General features: G+C 37.2%; 4 protein-coding genes and 2 long non-coding RNA genes across 7 annotated transcripts; all 6 read left to right on the forward strand.

Annotated features, from left to right (window-relative positions):
- Positions 1 to 210: 210 nt before the first annotated feature.
- LOC149692024 (uncharacterized) lies at positions 211 to 1280 on the forward strand. Its single transcript, XR_016382901.1, has 3 exons — positions 211 to 303; positions 871 to 1044; positions 1113 to 1280. It is a non-coding gene; the product is annotated as an uncharacterized LOC149692024 (long non-coding RNA).
- Positions 1281 to 6352: 5072 nt separating this feature from the next.
- Positions 6353 to 10077, forward strand: LOC149692025 (uncharacterized). 2 transcript variants are annotated; one of them, XR_016382600.1, is made up of 3 exons: positions 6353 to 6636; positions 6722 to 6789; positions 7207 to 10077. It is a non-coding gene; the product is annotated as an uncharacterized LOC149692025 (long non-coding RNA). The 2 variants fall into 2 exon arrangements; XR_016382599.1 differs by lacking the exon at positions 7207 to 10077 and having other exon boundaries at positions 6722 to 6944.
- Positions 10078 to 11300: 1223 nt separating this feature from the next.
- Positions 11301 to 13235, forward strand: LOC149692026 (uncharacterized). The gene is made up of 3 exons (XM_089867680.1): positions 11301 to 11571; positions 11646 to 11774; positions 11905 to 13235. The coding sequence occupies exons 1-3, from the start codon at positions 11527 to 11529 to the stop codon at positions 13057 to 13059; spliced, it is 1329 nt and encodes a 442-aa protein (XP_089723806.1). The 5' UTR covers positions 11301 to 11526; the 3' UTR covers positions 13060 to 13235.
- A 611-nt stretch (positions 13236 to 13846) lies between these two features.
- Positions 13847 to 15253, forward strand: LOC149692027 (uncharacterized). Its single transcript, XM_089867681.1, has 3 exons — positions 13847 to 13993; positions 14283 to 14696; positions 14854 to 15253. Exons 1-3 carry the CDS (start codon positions 13955 to 13957, stop codon positions 15139 to 15141), a joined length of 741 nt encoding a protein of 246 aa, XP_089723807.1. The 5' UTR covers positions 13847 to 13954; the 3' UTR covers positions 15142 to 15253.
- A 1933-nt stretch (positions 15254 to 17186) lies between these two features.
- On the forward strand, positions 17187 to 18552 carry LOC149692028 (uncharacterized). The gene is made up of 3 exons (XM_089868805.1): positions 17187 to 17440; positions 17824 to 18249; positions 18343 to 18552. Exons 1-3 carry the CDS (start codon positions 17399 to 17401, stop codon positions 18499 to 18501), a joined length of 627 nt encoding a protein of 208 aa, XP_089724931.1. The 5' UTR covers positions 17187 to 17398; the 3' UTR covers positions 18502 to 18552.
- A 548-nt stretch (positions 18553 to 19100) lies between these two features.
- Positions 19101 to 19979, forward strand: LOC149692029 (uncharacterized). The gene is made up of 3 exons (XM_089867685.1): positions 19101 to 19248; positions 19316 to 19702; positions 19772 to 19979. Exons 1-3 carry the CDS (start codon positions 19210 to 19212, stop codon positions 19910 to 19912), a joined length of 567 nt encoding a protein of 188 aa, XP_089723811.1. The 5' UTR covers positions 19101 to 19209; the 3' UTR covers positions 19913 to 19979.
- Positions 19980 to 20303: the final 324 nt, after the last annotated feature.

Raw genomic sequence — 20303 nt, forward strand, 5'->3', positions numbered from 1 at the left:
GGAAAATAGGTAATTCTATACTACAATAATTTATTGATTCTAATATATAAACACGAAAAACAGAATGGAATATTCTAAAAAATTAATGTTTAGCCGCGCCGCCTTGGGACGGACGATATATTATAGTCAAACACAGTGTTTACTACGCACTTTTGCCGGGGCTTTTAAATTACCTTAACACAACTTAACACCTTTGCCAAGAAGGGAAGAGAAAGAAAAAATACTCAAGGTTTTTCTGATGCGGAAAGCCGGAAGAGAAAGTGGATGATAGTGAAATTGACTAGGAAAGAGAAAAAAGAGGAGGTAGAGTGTCTTAAGACGGCTGTTCGTGGCATTTCTAGAGCGAAAATTTATTTATAATAAGAATATGGAAGAAGTAAAGAGGGAAAGAAGTGTGGCATCATAAATTTATAAGGTATGTTTCATAAGTATGCCACTTCCTATGCTTCATAATGCTAGAGACTTACAGCTCGAACTAGTTCGAGAACGACAAGCGAGAATTGAAGTACTACACTCGGTTAGTTTTGCAGTCCATCTTCCTATTTAGTCTGTTACAGTGCCTCACCAGGCGTCGATTTACCTCGAATCTATGACCTAAGTCACTTCATTCATGACAAGCTCCAGTTTGTAACCAATGACAAACTTATGGAACATATCTTATGAAGTTGTGATAGCATGTACAGTGAAATATTTTGCAGAAAAGCTTTCCCCACCATGAAAAACAAGCGCTCTTTATTCTTTCTGGTGCAGCAATTTTTGCTATAAGAGGAGAGAGAGGATAGCGAGCGTGGTTAAGAAACACTGCTAAGAGTAAAGAGGGAAGAGAAAAAAAATTTGAACGAGCTATCTTTCTATTCCTCTTTTTGGAAGGCTTCCTTCGCTAGCTGCTTTACTTCGAGAGAGCCTTGCATGGACTAAAATTTTGACGACTCCGTGTTTGCCAAGCAACTACTATTTCAAAGTATTAAAGAGGACGAAGAACGCCTACGAGAAATACTATAAAGAATGAAAATGAAACAAGGAGTACCGTCTAAATATCATTTGGTATTTTTGTTTTATGAATAAATTTAAGTCAACTAATAAATTTCAAAGTTGGGAATTTTGTTTGTTAGAGGATGATAGACCTATTTGAGCAGTGTCTTTAATCCTAACCTGACTCAATACCAGGAGACTGAGCCACTTCTCCTCATCTCAACGGTTGAGGTGTATGTTCGTATAAATGTATGGTGCAAATTTTTAGTGACACAAGATGAATGCTTTAAATATCAGATGAAGGTTAAAGATCGGGTCAAGAGAGGCTTACTTGGAAAAATGGACCAACAGTCTGTACTTAAGCCAATCAAGAAGCGGTGTACAAAATGACAACACAAGTTAAATACTAGACCAGATTGAGTGTGGTTATTTGGAAAGCACAAACTTGCTAATTTATGTAAATTGTGGTTTGTAAATTAGGTTTTTACTAATTAAGGACAGACGTCGGGTCGTGCGGCATAAACCGCGTTTCCGGCGTTTTCCTTTGTCACTCGAATGAAAATTGTCACATTGGCCTCCCACCGGCCCGATAACGATAAGAGGCTCCTTGGAAAATATATAGGAACGCTGTAAGAAGCCGAGGAGCTTATATATGGGAAGAACGAGAGGCTATTTCCCTTAAAAGGTCTGTTTTTTCTAAGCCATCCACCTTTTAAGTTTCCATCCCATTCCTTGAACGCTCCTAGGAATCTAAAAGATGGGAATCCCCCTTCTTTTCTCTCCGCCAGAATTTTGCTTTTGATACTTTAAGTTGGCTATTCATAGTAAAAGAGGAAGAAAAGAGATGTGGAAAGGAAAAATGTCCCTAGAAGAGGAGCCCATCACTCAAAACGGCGAAACGTCAAATATTCGCGTCCTCCTCCATAGTTGAAGGCGGAGCGATGTGGTGGTCTCGGGATACATTTCATATTTTTTCACTTCAAACACTTAGGGATTAAAGATTGCATTTAAATAAATATGCCAGCACGGAAAAGTTATTCTTGTAAATGGCAAAATTCGAGAAAAATGTTGATAAATTGTCTATAGTTTCGTGATTTTTACAGATATTCCATTTGAGATATTTTCCCTGCCATCCCAGGCCTCCAGAAAAAAAATTACGTGTGATTTATTAAACTCACATACCCCAATAGCCTTATTCCCACACTATTCTTAATTACCCTTGTTCTGTTTAATACGAGGCCATATTCCCACTTCGTACTTAGACATTCTTGAATTAATCGTTCATAAGTTATAAAATTAATATTAAACGGTCCCTGACTACCGCGAAGTAGGCATAGATCCTTTAGTTTGAAACTTATTGTCACGCTAGTGATAACTTTCTTATTGAACATTCTCACACAAAAATGCTACCACAAAAATGATGATATTTCCTGACTTTTCCTGATCTTTATTACTTTCCAGCAGGTTTTGACTTTACCTGAGAAGTAGGGCTAGCAACCTGAGAAGTAGGGCTAGCAACCGTGGACTTGTTTTGAGTGGATAAGTGAAGTACTCGGCTCATTAATTCCCTCTCTTTGTTCTTGAAGACTAATTTAATTCATCGTGGAAAACGAATGCCGCAAAAACGGAGCTTATACGATATATTTGTCGTTTGGGTCTCTGCAGCTATTGGCGGGAAAGTGTTCGGATCACTCGCGTTTGCGGTTTGTATAGCGGTTTGCGAATCCTATTAAGGTATATGTATTGAGGATAATATTGGGGGATCCGACCTGGGCAAAGAGCTAAACACAATACGGATGAGAATTCGCTAGGTCGCGCTTGAACCAGAAGAGAGAATGGCTTTGAACCCGCTTTCGTCTAATATCAACATACTCGAAAAGGGGTCAACCACTTCAAAGGCGCTTTCGAGCGGTTTACCGGAGGTCGAGACAATCGAGATGCTGGACGCTTAAATTACCATCGGATCCCCGCTCGCGACAAATAAGCTTTTCAAAAGAGCCAGTACCGCGGATATTATACGCCGAAAGGTCGCGCTACTGTAACTAAGTAACGTGATAAACATACGCCAATTACTGCGGAGTACTTTAAAAATTGCACGAAGTTTGCGGGCGGGTGTCGCTGGATAGAGAAGAAGTTGATCTGTCATACATCACATCAAAGAGATTTAATAATGCAGAGTTGATCGGTGGTGAATTTATTGGGAAAATGTTTTCTCTTTTCAAAATCTACCGAAACATGCATTGAAATTTCATTTTTAAAGGAAGACAAGTTGGTAGATCACGCCTATGCATAGTTTTCAAACAAGGAGGATTCAAACCATTTACACAAGGATTCCAGGCAACGTGGAGGACATAAATGCAGCCTACTATATCATCCAAGTAGCCTAACCTCCTTGTGTAAATGGTATGAATCCTCCTAGTCCGAAAACCATGTACAGTCTTGCTTTCTAATAAACACATAATACCATAACAACCCATGTTTATTTTAAAACCAACATAAATCTATCTAATCCTAAATTCGTATAATGGGCAAAGCAGGAATAAATTACACCCAAAGTTTTCTTTTATCGTTGTACACGAACAGTTTGCCCAGTTGAAAGAAAGAAAAAAGATACAGGCATTGTCTTTTACAGTTTTACGTTTAAACGCTGCCGCGTGATGGTCCCCAGAAGGGACGTAAAAAAATATATAGAGACAATGAAGACGTAGGTGCTATATCAAGTTTTTTTTTAGCTCAATTTCTTATCTAAGCTGGCGTATAGAGAGAAAAACTGCAGAAAGGGAAATTTCCGGGTTCGAACCAGGATCCGGGAACAGTATACCTCCCATTACTTTTAAGCGTCCACCATCACCGTACGTTCTCTCTCTCTCTCTCTCTCTCTCTCTCTCTCTCTCTCTCTCTCTCTCTCTCTCTCTCTCTCTTCTCTGTCTTGTCTAGGGGTACCATAAAACCTCACACAAAAGGAGAAGGAAGCCAAATAAAGCGCTCCTAACTAAATTAAAGCGTAGTAAATAGAATAATATAGCCATACCACTTCTCTCTCCCCATCTCTGTGGAGATAGCCATGGGAATTCTGCAAATTACAGAGCCGCAACAAAAAAAAACCTTGTATTTTTTATAAGGAGGTTAAATTCCTAAATTAACGTACAGTTTCTCTTATAAAAAGGACACCGGCGTTGGTAATTTATCAACCGTTTGCTTTTATTCCCATGGAAATGGCCCCAACCCCGTCGACAAAAACAAAAGTTTTGGCGAACGAAGGAAGAGATGCCCGTCTTTTATTTGCTATTCATTTAGTCAAAATGAATAAAAAAACCCTCCCAAAGGACGTTTTAAGGAAAATTCGGGCTAAGAAAGCTTCGAATGAAAAATTTCTTTAATAGGCTTAGAATGTTTTTAATCCATTGTTAAATTTCTTGATTTATTATTTAATAAAATTTTAATTAAGAATACGAAGGTTATAAAAAGAGTAATTTACGTCTAATGAAATTAATATTTCTTCCTTGAAATTTATGGTTTAATTTTAAAGGAATTCTAAGGTTTTATTCAATTTACGCAAATAGCGTTAAGTTTTTTGGATTTTTTAATTTAGTTTTCTTTTTTTTTTCGAAAAATCTAACGTTAAGTGAAGCCAACATTTAGGGGATGTGAAGCCAGTGCTTTTTCTATGAGCCCCTGTAGAAATGTTTAACCCGCAGTACACTGGTGTTAATAAAACTTTTATCACACAGAAAATATCCCATAGATGGCGACAGAGATCCAATATTTTTTATGTTTATAAGAAAAGCGCGTGAATTATTAGAGGGGTTAACCATTCCGATTATATAATATACTAGCCGTTACCCGCGGCGTCGCTCGCGTGTAATAAGAACTTCCATCTAAAATGATATAAAGAATGTGTAGATTTTACTGATGACTAATATTTTTGTAGCACCCTAGGAGCGAAGGCACTCGGCACAGTCCGTCAGCCCGTCGGCATATTTTTTATTACTTTTCACGCGGACATTATTCCAGAAAGAAGGGTTTTTATGTTTTTGGCCGCAATTTAAAAAGATGGCAACAAATCGAACCCAAAATACCATTCAGCCCGTCTATAGGTTAAAGGAAACCATTGTACTAAATATTTGTGAAATCGATTGAAACGCGCGAACTTTATTGCATAGAGAATATATTCTTACATTTCTGGGCGCCATTTCAAAAGATGGCGAAAAATCGAACCCGAAAGACCATTCAGCCCGTCTTAAGGTTAAAGAAAACCAGTGTACTAAATATTTGTGAAATCGGTTGAAACGCGCGTACTTAATTGCATAGAGAATATTTTTTACATTTCTGGGCGCCATTTTTTAAGATGGCGGCGGATTGGAAAAATCTTTCTTAGTACGCGCCTACTACTTATGAGTAACGTTCCTGCAAATTTTCAGCCTTCTAGGGCAAGCGGTTTGGGCTGGGCGTTGATTATCAGTCAGTCTGTCAGTCAGTCAGTCAGTCAGTCAGTCAGGACTTTGATTTATATAGATATAGACTAGCCGTTACCCGCGGCGTCGCTCGCGTGTAATAAGAACTTCCATCTAAAATGATATAAAGAATGTGTAGATTTTACTGATGACTAATATTTTTGTAGCACCCTAGGAGCGAAGGCACTCGGCACAGTCCGTCAGCCCGTCGGCATATTTTTTATTACTTTTCACGCGGACATTATTCCAGAAAGAAGGGTTTTTATGTTTTTGGCCGCAATTTAAAAAGATGGCAACAAATCGAACCCAAAATACCATTCAGCCCGTCTATAGGTTAAAGGAAACCATTGTACTAAATATTTGTGAAATCGATTGAAACGCGCGAACTTTATTGCATAGAGAATATATTCTTACATTTCTGGGCGCCATTTCAAAAGATGGCGAAAAATCGAACCCGAAAGACCATTCAGCCCGTCTTAAGGTTAAAGAAAACCAGTGTACTAAATATTTGTGAAATCGGTTGAAACGCGCGTACTTAATTGCATAGAGAATATTTTTTACATTTCTGGGCGCCATTTTTTAAGATGGCGGCGGATTGGAAAAATCTTTCTTAGTACGCGCCTACTACTTATGAGTAACGTTCCTGCAAATTTTCAGCCTTCTAGGGCAAGCGGTTTGGGCTGGGCGTTGATTATCAGTCAGTCTGTCAGTCAGTCAGTCAGTCAGTCAGTCAGGACTTTGATTTATATAGATATAGATTTTTTGCACTGTCAGGGGTAAAGGCTCGTTTTCATAGAAGCTAGAAAATTCGAAAACGCTCACGCTTCACGAGCTTGAATACGAGCGGTAATGTATTTTTTTCGAACGTTTCCGCTTTCGCTCGAAATTTTCACGCAACTCGCGCCTATGAAAACGAGCCTTAAGATTTTAAAGATTAGGCGTAATTCTTTTAGTACTTCAAACTTTATCCAAAGTTTTCCATTTTATTTTATTTATATATATAAAAATAGGCTTAATGGTTAAACTAGAAAAATCTGGATGTTAGGCAGGCTTAAAGCATTAGTTTTTTCAAAATTTCAACAAAGAATTGAGAAAAAAAAACAGCGTCTGCCAAGTCTTTCCCACTAATGATATAGAAATGGTTATATTAATATTTATGACATACTAGATCATCAGAAACACGGACCAAAAAGAGCGTAGATCGTTAAAGGTAACGTCTAATCAATATTGTGTCTAAAAAAGCCTAATTTTAACGTAATTCCGCATCTAAATTGAAAACTTTCCTCGTCAAAAAGGGTTAAGAAAAATCAGGATAATGGAAGAGAGGACTGAAAGGAAGTGGGCGCAATTTAAATGATATTAGGTAAGCGAGGGACAAAACACTCGGAAAAATGTCATACAACATTTTCGACTCAAAATCACCCAAAGAACATCCCCCTTAATTTATGCCAGACTTATCAAAAACACCCTGTAAAAATTTAAATGTAAAAATAAAACGAAAAACAATTTAAAATTGAACTGAAAGTTCTGAAATATTCTTAAATGTTATGTACAACGTTTTCGAAGTGGTGGTCCCCTTTGATTTTAAGAATATTTTTAGCCTAAGCTCAAAGAAAAATTTGTAACACCATGTCTCTTCGTATTTTGGTGAAAATCAGACGTTGTTTTGGTTTTCCGATTGTTTGTTACCCTTGAAAAAATTATTGAAGATTATATTCCCTTTAAAAAGTTGTTTTAAAAATAGCCAAACAAACGATTTTCTATTTTTGTATCGCACCAGACAACCCAAATTATGTATCTTTGACGCGTTTCTTTGTACTGAGTGACTACCCCATTGACGGACGATGGCACAATACGAACTACAACACAACTTAGAGGGGAAAGATACGATGTCATTTAAAAAGGAAATAAAAGTAAGGGTAAAATGGTGGGCAGGCAAGTGGTGTACACGAAATTCCATCGTGACCTTAAGGAATTGAAGAATAGCGAGAGAGAGTTAGAGAGAGAAAGTGGCGTATATAAAAAAAATACCATCCGAAAAACGTGGAAAGAAAATATATCCTTCGTCTTGACCTATCGCTACTAAAGCACCCGGTAATCGAAAATCGAAAGGTAGCGGCTCAATCGATTTTAGAATCTACGCTTTTTCCTTAGCCTTTCTTCGATACTTTTTTTTCCTTATTCTTCTTTTTGGATTTATCCTTCAGTTTTAAAAATCGTCTAACTCATTTTTACAAAGGTAGGTACGTTGCTCTTTTTAGACTAAAAGCTTCGACCTTTTATTCCATCATTTTTTCTTCTACTTCTTTTTTTTTTCTTCGATAATGGGTCGTAAGGTGTAAATGTTTTGTAACAAATATAAGTTATGTACGAGTAGCAACCATAATTCACGGTCCTGAAGGAAAAAAAAGGTGTAAAATAGACCTATCTATTTATGCCAGAGTTAGTTTTACAGAAATTCTCCATCGGAGCGAGGAAAATAATGAAAATGGTCTTATATGCTCTTCTTTTTAGGCCTAAATGGCGGTGCAATACTTATGTCAAAGTCACCCCCTACTATCATTTGCACCCATAGGGAGGTATACTGCCACTAGCCTATTACGTTGGCAAACGTTTTTTGAAATCGAAAAGATGTTTTATCTTCAATGGGCATCGTTTCATTTCAGAAAGAGAAATTTTGTTATTCAAGTTGTAGCTTTTCGTTTTCTAGCAGTTAGGCTCTAGAACATTGAAAATTTTGTTATTTGTTAAATGAATTGAGAGAAAAGGTATTCTAGAGGTAAATTGAATTGTAACAATTTAGTATAAAATTGTTTAAAATTCACCGATTTACACGCGGGACACGGGATTAGTCAAATTACCCTTAAAATATTCTTTCTCTGAAAATCACGATATCCATGCAAACATTATAATCTCGTATATATACATATATATATAAGAAATTGAAAAGTGGAAATGAAATGATAGCCATTATAGGAAGAAGAATGGGAAGTAATATAATAGAAGGAAGCGCCTTTCAATTGGATTCTTCTTTCCCTACACTCTTTCTTTCAAAATTCTTGAGATCCTTTTTTATACCACTCCTCCGTGTTTCTACCCTTCCTAGTGCTCCAGACCGACGGTGTCTCTTCGTATATAAGCTCACTGGTGTCTTTCCCATGGTTTTCCCTTTTTCTCCATAGTGGAATCTCGAATTGCACCAACGGTTACAACAGTGAGTATTAAGAAAAGGAGCGGAAACTTTTAGAAAATATGTAGCTCTAAAAACCACGTGGTCAGAAGTATTCGGACAGATAGAGTTCCGGTACGTCTGCTCTCCCTGCTAGCTTAAGGCGTGCTTAGAGTTGTCATGTGACCGGATATTAACCTATTGCGCGGTATTGGCTCCCTTTTTTAATCCTCTCTGTCAGAAACAAGTTCGAACTCGGAATGTGAAAAAGTGTTGGAGAAAGAGGAGAAAGTTGCGGGAATGGGTTGATCGTAAACCAGTGTGTTTGAAGCCGAGTAGAAATAGGCGGGTTTCCTACAAATTCGTCTTTTTGAAAAATTACCCTGCAGATATATATATATATATTTTTTCCTTCTTTTTCTTCTTTTCTTCCGTTTAACTCTCGAATCTCGATCTTTTCCTATATTTTTCTTTTTCTTTTCGCGTTTTTATCCCAAAATCCCAGCAGCCACCCACTCTATCTTATTCTAGCCACTCTCCATCCGTGCCAATGATCGACAAAAAGAAAAAAACTTTCCAAAAAATAAAAAAGTAAACGCGGATTTACATTACGGCCCCAAAACTATATTTTTAAAGGAAAAGAATTTTAGAGACTCGATTTTAAAAAACTTGAAAAAAAAAAAATAAGTATTAAATACGCCAATGAACTCCGCCCTAATCGAGTCTGCTTGTCTACTTAATTAACTAAGCGTCCAATGATTAAAAATAAAATACAGTTTTTTATTCAATTCAATAAAGCGATTATACTTAATTAGGGGCTATTCATAAAGTTAAAATGTTATGGGTGTATAGAATAGAATAAGTAGTTTTCATCCCAGTGTTGCCAGGCCGTTGATGAGAGAAGAAACCTCAGTTCAGTTTGAATCAGTACTCGAATAACTTAGCGGACAGAGGGCCTGACAACACTGTCTCTTAAATTAAAGCCAGAGAAAGAGGGGGAGGAATTTTCTCTAGCCCCAACAGTGAAAACTATCAACTTTAATTTCAGTGCAGTGTTGACTGTCTTCTGCGAGTCAATTACTGATTTGAACTGAGCTGTTAGTCTGTAAAGTCTTTTAACTGACTCACCAACGGTCTGGTAGCCCTGTGGGAACGGGGAAAAAAAACTTTTGCGAAAACTATGTATATATAAATGATGATTATATTCTCTTTAAAGTCCACATGAAAGCTGAACGATTACATTAAATCCTTATCCGTCTTCAACGTACTTGTAAATAACGTTTTTTTCTTTTAGCCTGAAAAGCGCTCGAGATTTTGAAAGAATAATCCTAGGCATACTAAGGAAATTTTGAGAAAATATATGATAATGGTGGTCCTCATTCTTAATAAAAGATTTATGCAAATTTGGCAATAACGGACGAGGAGGTTTATATAGCTTTCGCTATAAAACGCGTTACTAAAAGAGATTCTCGTACTATAAAACCATGGATTAACTAACCCTAGGGATAGTTCGTTCCCCCAAAAAGATAAAGCACGCATGTTCCAAACGCCCCCTAGCAGCAGCTACCATCCCTAACAGGAAGTTATAAGAAAATTGGACCAAATATCACGTGTCCTATGACGTCAAAATTGAAATACTGCCTAAATTGGGCAAAAACGATTTATTTTGGCGAGTGATGGCGCTATATCTACATCCGTTTTGGTCCAATAAATTGGGGGAATGAAGAGGGGAATCAAGGAATAATTCGGAACATGTAGTTGGCGATAGCATTACATGGGAAACACGGTTAGTGAACAATCCCTAGCGTTAGTTAATCCATGATAAAACGCTGGTAAACTAGAGCTTGGCCGATTAAAGGCTTTATGAAAACGGCTCACAGACTCTTCTGGAGGTTTTAAGAAAGATTTTTCATTAGTGATAGTGCCACTTTCGAATCTAACCTAAGGGGCATTAAGTATACATAGTTTTCAGACTAGGAGGATTGATACCATCTACACCAGGAAACCTGGCTACTTGGCGGACAAAGACCAATACCAAGTAGCCAGGCCTTCTGGTGTAAATGGTATGAATTCTCCAAGTCTGAAAACAAGGACTGGTACTTTTAAAGTTAGCCCCGAAAAGTTGACATTTTCCATTTTTGAAAATGTTTGAATTTCGAAAAATGTCGTTTTTAAGTATCAAAAATTATACAGGTGTGATGTGAGGGCGTAAAACTTTGCAACGTGTCCATAAAGTGATATAATTTAAACTCCTCCCACATTTGTAAATATCATCGAGGAAAAAGAAGAATTCCCCATGTCCCTTCAATAATTTCTTGGGTACAAAATAAATTACATTGCCACGTGGTACAAAGGCTTATCTGGTTTATATATCTTTGAGTGATAAGCCCCTCGTTTTACTTATTTATTTATATTTATTCTCGCATTGTAAACAAAGAGAACTATATCAAGAGTGGAAACTACCGTGTTGTTGGAAGAATAAACCAGTTTTTCTATTCTTCTACCACGAGTGAACCCCTCAAAAATCTCGATAAACCATTTCGACTCTTCTAAATATAATTCTCTATAGTGTGACTAAATAAAAAGTTGTTTGTGTCAATATATTTGTCGTTAAAATGGAATTTTTTTTTAAGAAAGTGTAGGCTTGAGCATGAACATAAAGAGTAGCGTATAGAAAGCAACCTGCAGGTGCGAAAAAAGTTCATCCTACGTCATTTGGCCAAAAGTTAGAAATAAAAAAGACTCTCCGAGCTATCTTGGGGTCAGGGTTTTTCCATTTGATTGTTATATAAACACCGCGAAATCAGTGGCGATTTTACTACAATAAATAAGGGAAGAAAGTGTGACAAAGACATTTGGGTTGATAATAACAATCGTGAAATAATAAATCGGAATACTTAATTTTAATTTCAAGTCGAAGGAAAAAAAATCATGATCATCACGTGGATATTTATCTTCTTGGGAGTTCTTTGTTATGTAATTAAGTTTCGTAATTGTAACTTAATTTGATTGTTTGAATTGTAATTTTAAAACTAAATTTTCGTTTAAAGGCGGAGATCCCTAAGCAGTTGAGCATTGACATACCATATCTATCTAATAGCGCCGTACCCAAAACGTCGTTCACCTGCGCAAACAAACCCGGAAATGGATTTTACGCTGATTTGGAAACTGACTGCAAGGTAATTTTTAGCCTTAAAGTAACTCCCTAAGTTAGGATGTCATACACTCAAAAAAACTATGACATTTAGGCCTAAAAATAAAAAGCGTTTTGTTTAACCTTGACCCTAACAAGTTTTTTTCGGTTTTCAGGCTTTTCACACGTGTCGTGGTGACAGATTTGAGAGCTTCCTGTGTCCAACGGGTACATACTTCAGTCAAAAGGATCGTGTTTGTGACTTCTCGTACAACGTCGATTGTTCCGAATCACCGAAGTACTACAGGGAATCCGCTTCCGAAGACATTCATGGGGAAGACGGATATGTTTTGCCACCCAAACCACTGGACGAAGAATTACCAACCATCCCGGAGAAGGCCGTTGAGGTTCCTGTGATTCCAGTTATTGAAACAGAAGGACAGATTATGCAGGGACATATTCCTTTGATCCAAACTATTGAACCATCTGACCCGGAAGTGCATATTCCCTTGATTCCAACTATTGAACCAGTTAAACCGGAAATTCCCTTGATCCCGACTATTCAGCCAGTTGAACAGGAAGCTGAGATTCCCTTGATCCCAACTATTGAACCAGCTGAACCGGAGATTCCGTTGATCCCAATTATTCAGCCACTTGAACCGGAAGCGGAGATTCCCTTAATCCCAACTATTGAACCAGAAGAAATATCTGTTTTCAAACCAAAACCCGAAATGCACATCGACTCTTTTGAACCGGAAAGTGAACAAGATATTGCGGAAAATGTGGAGTCCAGTTTACCCAAGAATCCAGAACCGCTGAAAACGACAGCTAAACCGGAAGGAGTTTCCCCGGACTATTCTTTCACGGGATCAATCCCAGAACCAATCGCAGAGGATATGAACTTTATGGGGGCTTTCTCGCATGAAGAAAATAATTTTCCGGAAAACAACGCTAAACCACTTTACGGCCCAATTAACCACAACAACGCCCTGTCGATTAATCACCCAACATCGGACGTGGATTCAAGTAGCTCGAGTCACGTGTTTAATCCCGCCCAAACAGGCATGAGCGGACACCCTAATATTTTAACGTCATCTTTTCCATCTAGTTTCATTCAAGTACCCCATCCCCATATGAATTACATTACACCAGCTCTAAACAATATGTCTAATCTCGTTCATAAGATTCTAAACACCCCAATACCGGGTCTACATCTGCAAACCACACCATATGGCCCAATTAGACAACAATACCACAGCTTTAAACCCGTGGTTTCAACAAAACCCTACGTTTTCCAAGTACCAAGTGCCCAAATTCGTGCCACAAAGTAAAGAAGAAACTTCACTTTAAACCAATGTACTCGAACGTTTCAAAATTGCAAAATCGTGTTTTGCACAAAAGTGGCTGTACTTTAAAATTACTTTTGATAGGAAGTTTCTTTCTAAATTCTGTATACGAAAATTTTAGAGGCTTTTTAAATAAAATATTTTAAAGTACGACGTACAAATTAGAATGTCACTGTTCTTAAATATGCTTATCGTGAGGGAAATTATTTGTACCGCTTAAGAAGGTTCAAAGGTGATTGAAATATTTCGATTGGTTTGAAATCAAAAGTAGAGTATTAAATATAAGTGTGACACTATTCATAAACCATTTCGGAAGTGACGTTTTACTCTTAGACATGCCTCCATTAACTTATTTCACTAAGTTGTTACGGTGCAATTCTATTTCCAAGAGTTTACCGAAGATAAAGCTTGAACCCCTCAAATAAAGCCTTGGTTCAATAGACCATTTTGGAAATAATGTAATATGTAATGTGTAGTTTCCGAAATGGTCTATTTAAAACCTATTGACAATTTGACGTAGCCTTGGATTAGATTTGCTGGACTTTCGAATTCAAATTCTGAAGTATTGAAGGTACTAAGTGGGTGTGAAAGATTAGGTAGGGCAAGGTTTAGTGGCCTTTCAAGAGAAAGTCACGGGAAAACCCATCCAAAAGTTTTAACCTAGGAAAGCGTGGGCCTATCCTTTCTCTCTTTTGGGGGAAGGGGGGACTTTTCGATATCTTTGATACGCATTGACAAAAGATAGGGTCAAGTAAAAAGGGGAAAATAAGTGTTTTCTTGTTCAAATATAGAGCATTCCCCCTCTCGAATTATTTCTTTATTGCTGGAGCAAACAAAATTCTTCATTCTGGTCTTTGCCTTTCCAAGATCCCAGTCGAAAATGTTGAAGCTCGTAGCTATCCTCGCTTTGGCCGCTTTGGTGAGTTGAATTTTAATATAAACTTAAGAATTTGCATAAAATTCAAATTTAACCTGTAATTAAGCTAACTTATTGAGAAGATAGTTAATTTAGTCAAGAATAATATGTTAATAATACGGGCGTAGGGCGAATAGTTAAATTACTGCTAATCTAACTTTTTGGGGTAACATATGGAACCAAACTAAATTAGTCGAGGATTTCTGATTTTCAATCAAATTAGCTTTTAAAATTTGTTTTGATTATTTTAACAATAACCTTTTTAAATGGTTTATTTTTTCTTTAAAATTAGTGCGTTGCCCAAAAATCCCATGATGGAAATTCGGTTGTAATTCAAGAACCAGCCCCTGTTGAGTTTGCCCAATCAGGCGGCATCGTCTCGGACGTGGTCAAGGACGTTCCCCTCGAAGCAGCCCTTCCTGAATTAGCCGAAGAAACTATCGAAGCAGCTCTCCCGGAAGTTGCTGCCGAACACGAACTCATGAACATCCCCGCTCCTGCCGTCGATCTCGCAGCGCCCGAGATCCACTTGGGCAAAGAGACGCCGGAAATAATTGATGTTCCCCACGTTCCTATCAACCTCCCAGCCAGCAAGATCGAAAATACCGACTTGCATATCGAAGTGCCATCCCCGGTTATCGAATCGCCTAAGCCTATTTTCAAGCACAAACCCACCATCTTCAAGGTGCCTCAACCCATCATCGAAGTAAGAACAGTTTTTAATTTTAAAATAATATAATGATTCTAAAAAAATGAAATAAATAAATCGGGGGTTTAGAAATACTGGCTGCGTCAGTAGTTCTCTCCTTCTGACTTAACTAGATTGATAGTTAGTTTGAAACTTAATTTATTTTTGTGTACAGATCCCCCAGCCTATGATTCAACACGTTCCAGTCTACTACCGAGTTCCTCACAAGGTTCAGGTGCCCAATCACGAGTTCCAAACTCAACCCTACGTCGCTAATCCCGCTCCGTATCCGGTTCTCGGAAACCGTTACGTTCAAACCGCCGAAGCCTCCAAGACTATCGGAGTTGGAAAGGCCCTTGAACTCTCATCCGTAGTTCGACCTCGCTTTTCATTCTCTTTAAATTTCAAGCCAAGTAGTGGCAAGACCATTGTTAGACATTATAATTTTGGTAATAAAAAGTAAAAAAGTAAAAACAAAAAAACTTCAGGTTCTTGTCTTTCCATGAATTTTAAATAATTGCGTAAAATGCGTCGACTGGCTTATGAATAAGAATAAAATTCAAATTTGTTATCAATTTTTGTCTTTCCTTTCCTGTACATAACTGACATAATCTTGATATTTTTAATAAAATTTACTATTGCGGATATTAAATTAAGCTTCATTAATTCAACAAAAGACACACACCAACACTTCAAATATAAACACAAGAAAACGACGTGTTATTATCTCTTTAATTTGATTTTCCAGATTCACGTTAATTTACGTGAAGTTCATCCCAATTTTGAGATTTTCAGCTTATGGTGCAATGTGTTAAAACTTAAAATATAATTACCGTATAGTTTCACTAAAGTGTTACAGTGCTGCCAGGCCACTTGTGAGTCAAAATAGAAAACTGGCAATTTAGTTTAAATCAGTTCTTGGCTGACAACAACAATGAACTGAAGTTAAATATAAGACGAGGAGAGTGAAAAATATGTTCTAGAAAAGGCTTTCGGTTAACATATGGTTTTTTTCATTTGTTAAATTTAAACACTAGGCCTATAGAATTTAAGTCAGAAAAGTGTCAAAGATTAGGCTATATACAAGTGATGCTAATTAACAAACAACCCTTCAATGAGCTCTTAATTAATTTACTTTTTTTATAATAAAAATTATAAAATAATTACTATAGTTTTTGGCCTACAAACATAATTTCGCTCCCCTGAAAAATGTTGGGATATGATATTATAATAACATTAAAATTAGTAAATAATCAAAGTTAAGAAATAGAACAAAAACCAGGTAAAATTTTGTGAATTTTCCCTGAGAGATTAATAATTGCACCGTTTGCACGTGCAAGAATGTTTTCTGAGGCACGTGGAACGTCGCCCAGCGGCCCATCCCTTTTTCCAAGGCGCTACTTTGCCACGTGGGAACTAAAGTCTTTCACAAAATTCTCAGATGTATCAAATTATCTTAAAGGGAGGGTGAAGTAGAAAATCAAGTGATTTTTTATCGATTCTTCTACTAATTTTAAGACCAGTCTGAATAGTGAAATATTCAGGAGATACTTCCGAATGATTTTAAAATTCAAATTAGACTTCCGACCAATCGCGTAACGCCCTGCCTTTTTGTTAACAAAATTCTCGTGGCGCGCTCCATGTCTCATTCGACACGGAACGTGCCACGAGAATTTTGTTAAAAAAAGGCAGGGCGTTACGCGATTGGTCGGAAGTCCTTGTTTAAAATAATCCTTAAAATCTGAACCTAATTTGAATTTTAAAATCATTCGGAAGTATTTGCTGTCTTATAATTAGTAGAAGAATCGATAAAAATTACTTTATTTTCCTCTTCACCCTCCCTTTAAGTAATAAATGTCCTTCGACATACGATAATAAAAGATTATTTAGGCAAAATAATTCTGATTAAATTTTACGTGAAATTAATTTTGGGCTCTGATACAAATTAAAGGCTTAGAAGTTAATATTAGGAAATTATAGGATATTTTTAAAATTATTGTAAGCCACGGGGAAATTACTGAACCTCTGTAAGAAATCGAGAGTGATTAGCCCCTCGAATTTTTGTTAAAGATGTCCCAACACTCGATTGTTTGTCCAAACTAGTCAGTAAAATATTTACGCAAATAAGACCAATACAATCAATGACGAAAAGGGAGGAGAAATGTATTTCTATTCATGAAATTTTGTTGTTGTTAAATCCTATCTATTCACTAACTGTATTTCAGTTTGCAAAGCGAGATAAAGGGTTGACCCATGACACACCATGCGGCTTTCCCAACCCTAAAAATTTCCAAAAAGCGTGGCCTACGTACATTTTAGGGCAAAGGTCATAGGTCTTACCATTGCAAAAGGACATCAACCACGCTTTGCAAACACAATGCGAACCTGTTTCATCTTATCTCAAAATTGAGCAAAACACATATTTCAAAACAGAGAATATATGAGGGGGAGTGGATTGCAGTTAGGTTGAAGGTTGTGTAAACATGAGACCGTTACCAGTCTCTGAGTGGTTGGATATGTATCAAGTCATTGACGTCAGTAATTTCGGCCAATCAGAAAAGGTCTCTGGGTTATGGTCAAACTGGCCCAATTGAATGGGATGATATTTCAACAGCATTGATACTGTCCGAGGAAAAAGTATAAAACGGGATCCATCCAGCTAAGAACACCATTCTCTCTTCTTTACCCGAGTCCAGAAGAAGTTCAAATTTGAAGTCAATATGTACAGCCATATTCTTATCCTCGTCGCCTTGGTTGCCTTGGTAAGTTAATTTTACTTAAAATATTTTTCCTTTACTATGCCTATTTTTCCACGAGGTCATAATACTTAGCAAAATTAGTAAATTTTTTAAGCTTTCGCTATAGTCTAACAGGCTAGAATATTTTTATATTAGACAAGTTAATTATTTCTGGTTTAATGACTTGATCATTTGATCTGGGAAAGAAATACACGCGGTTATTTCTTGTTCAGGTCCTTAGAAATTGGGTTATAATTAGAGATCTAAATTTTTTCGGAAATAACCGATATTGTTAAAAACTAAGACCATTTTGGTCAAAGTTGATTGTGTTTTCGCTTGATTTCGATAACATCTTGTATTCGAGATTTTCTCTAATTTTTTACCATCAATATATTAATTTCTTAAAGAGTGTTGGTGGAGGCATGGAAGAGCAAATGCCCCAAATTCACGAAGGACCCATCTATCATGGCAAGGATGTAGTTGGTGATATTCCAGTCGAATCCGTCGAAATGGAAGAACCCCTTCCCATTGAAATTGCCCAACCTGGTTTACCCTTCCCACAAGGAGCCATCCCAACCGAAATTCTTGAACACCCCATTCCCTCCGTCGATGTACATGGTCCAGTCGTCAACTTGCCCAAAGGAGAGGTGGAAGTCGTCGATATCCCTCACGCTAACATCCAACTCCAAGGAAACGCGCTTCACTCTAAAGAAGTCTTCATTAATTTGCCCAGCCCAATTATTGACGCTCCTAAACCCGTCATTCATAATAAGGAGGTTATCTTCAAGGTTCCCCAACCTATTTTCTACGTTCCCAAACCAGTCGTCGTTCTTGTAAGTCCAATTTTATTACCATTATTAATTTTTTTTATTATAATTAACTAAGCCTGTATTTTTAATTATCTTTCTCTCTCTCTGTTTTATCAGAAACCGATGGTCTACCGTATGGGACACACTCTCCGAGCTTTGACCCCCATCGTCACGGCCAAGCACTACGTTTTCCAAGTTCCTCAAGCCGAGGTCAGCGGAAAGAGCGCGTACACGCAACCCATCCCTGAAGCATACAAAACCAAATCTATCCATTAAATTATTTCAATCTTGTAAAATAATTAACTTAAATAAAACGTTTTAACGAAATTATTGTTTCCTTATTTATAAGCATACTCATATTAATAGGTATAATTTAGAGGGATAATTTTAGCTCAGATGGCCAGTAATAAAGGTTATTAGATCCAAAATAATTGGAATGTTTTAATAACAACTTATTAATTAGTACCTTAGGGCAGAGGACGATTTTAGATATGAAACCCTGAAGTTTTTCCTCAAATTTCCAGAAGTTCTGACGTCCCAAAGTTAATTTTTTAGAACCTAATTACAATTGTAATGCCCAGCTTATGTTTTCTTTGAGAATTAAAATTTAAGCCAAATCATGTTTTTTCCACAGACTCTAGGTAACGAAATAAATTAATATTGTCATAAAAGGGTAGACCCGGTAGAGAGTTTCATGCTTCGGTTAATGGACTTCTAATAATATGTATTGAATTAACCACTAAGTGCGTCTTTATAGTAGCCCTGAAATCGTAATCCTTTATTTTATCAACCTCTGAGAGTTGAAACCTGGGTACTCCATCTTTTAAATATTCAGATTATGGATAAAATAAATAGTTATCGGTCAAAACTTCAACTCCAACTTCATTTTCCAACTTGAAATCTGGTATAAAAGGATGAATAAATCCTCGGAATAATCACAACTCATCTTCTAACAATCTAAGCTTCTAGATTCTTTCCATTAAAATGCTTAAATTCGCCGTCGTCTTAGCTTTGGCCGCTATGGTAAGTTTTAATTTACTTCTTTTTAAGTTGTAAGACAAGATTCAATGTGTTTCCCGTAAACAATCAGTGCGCCGCCCAAAAATCCTCCGATGGGTATGAAGTTTCGATGCCCGTTTCTGGTTCCTTGGAAATTCGCCAACCTCTTCCCTTAGAAGTTTCCCCATCCATCGGAAGCGGTGTCTTCGCGGCATTGGGTTCTGAAACCATGGAATACCCAGCTCCCGCTATTGGTGTCAGCGCCCCACTTGTACATTTACCTAAGGGTGCCCAAGAAGTCGTCGACGTTCCCCACGCCAATATTCGTCTTCCAGGAAACTCAATTCAAAACAAAGACTTGCACTTGAACCTGCCTACCCCCATCGTCGAAGCCCCCAAGCCAATTTTCCAGGAAAAGGAAGTCCTCTTCCGTCTTCCTCAACCTATCTTTTACGTCCCTAAACCAGTCGTTCAACACGTAAAACTGAACTAATGTAGTCTCTTTGATTTTTCGTATCACATGACTAACTAATTTTGGAATTTTCAGAAACCCATCGTTTACAAAGTTCCACACACCCTTCGCACGGTTACTCCTCAAGTCAACCTCCAGAGCTACCTCTTCAAGGTTCCCAGTGCTACCATCACGGGAAAGAGCGGTTATTCTCAACCCATGCCCACGATTTACTAGGATAATAAACTATTTTCTGTTATCAAACTTATTTAAATTTTAACGAAATAAAATTTAAATGAATTAATTCGGCACTGTTTTCCATTATACTAAATCAAGTGAGAGTTAATGGCTGCTCAACAAACAGGCAATAAGTAGTTGAGCAAGTGAACCCCTTCCCATTAAGCTTGTTAAGAGCATAGGCATGTATAAAAATTAACTTTATGTTTAGGCCTAACCCCTAATTAATGTGAAAGTTGTAAGAAAATGCTGAATCCTAAAAAATCAACATCATGCAGATATTGCTTAGTGAATACATAAACAGTAAACTCTTCCCGATTTCCAGAACTTTGACAAATCCGGTCTACGCCTACGTCTATTGATAGGCAATTGACAAAATTGGAAAAATCAT

The sequence above is a fragment of the Phalangium opilio genome, unplaced genomic scaffold, assembly GCF_054372755.1.
Source record: "Phalangium opilio isolate 3A_F unplaced genomic scaffold, DU_Popi_V2 ptg000024l_1, whole genome shotgun sequence".
NCBI classification, from domain to species: Eukaryota; Metazoa; Arthropoda; class Arachnida; order Opiliones; family Phalangiidae; genus Phalangium; species Phalangium opilio.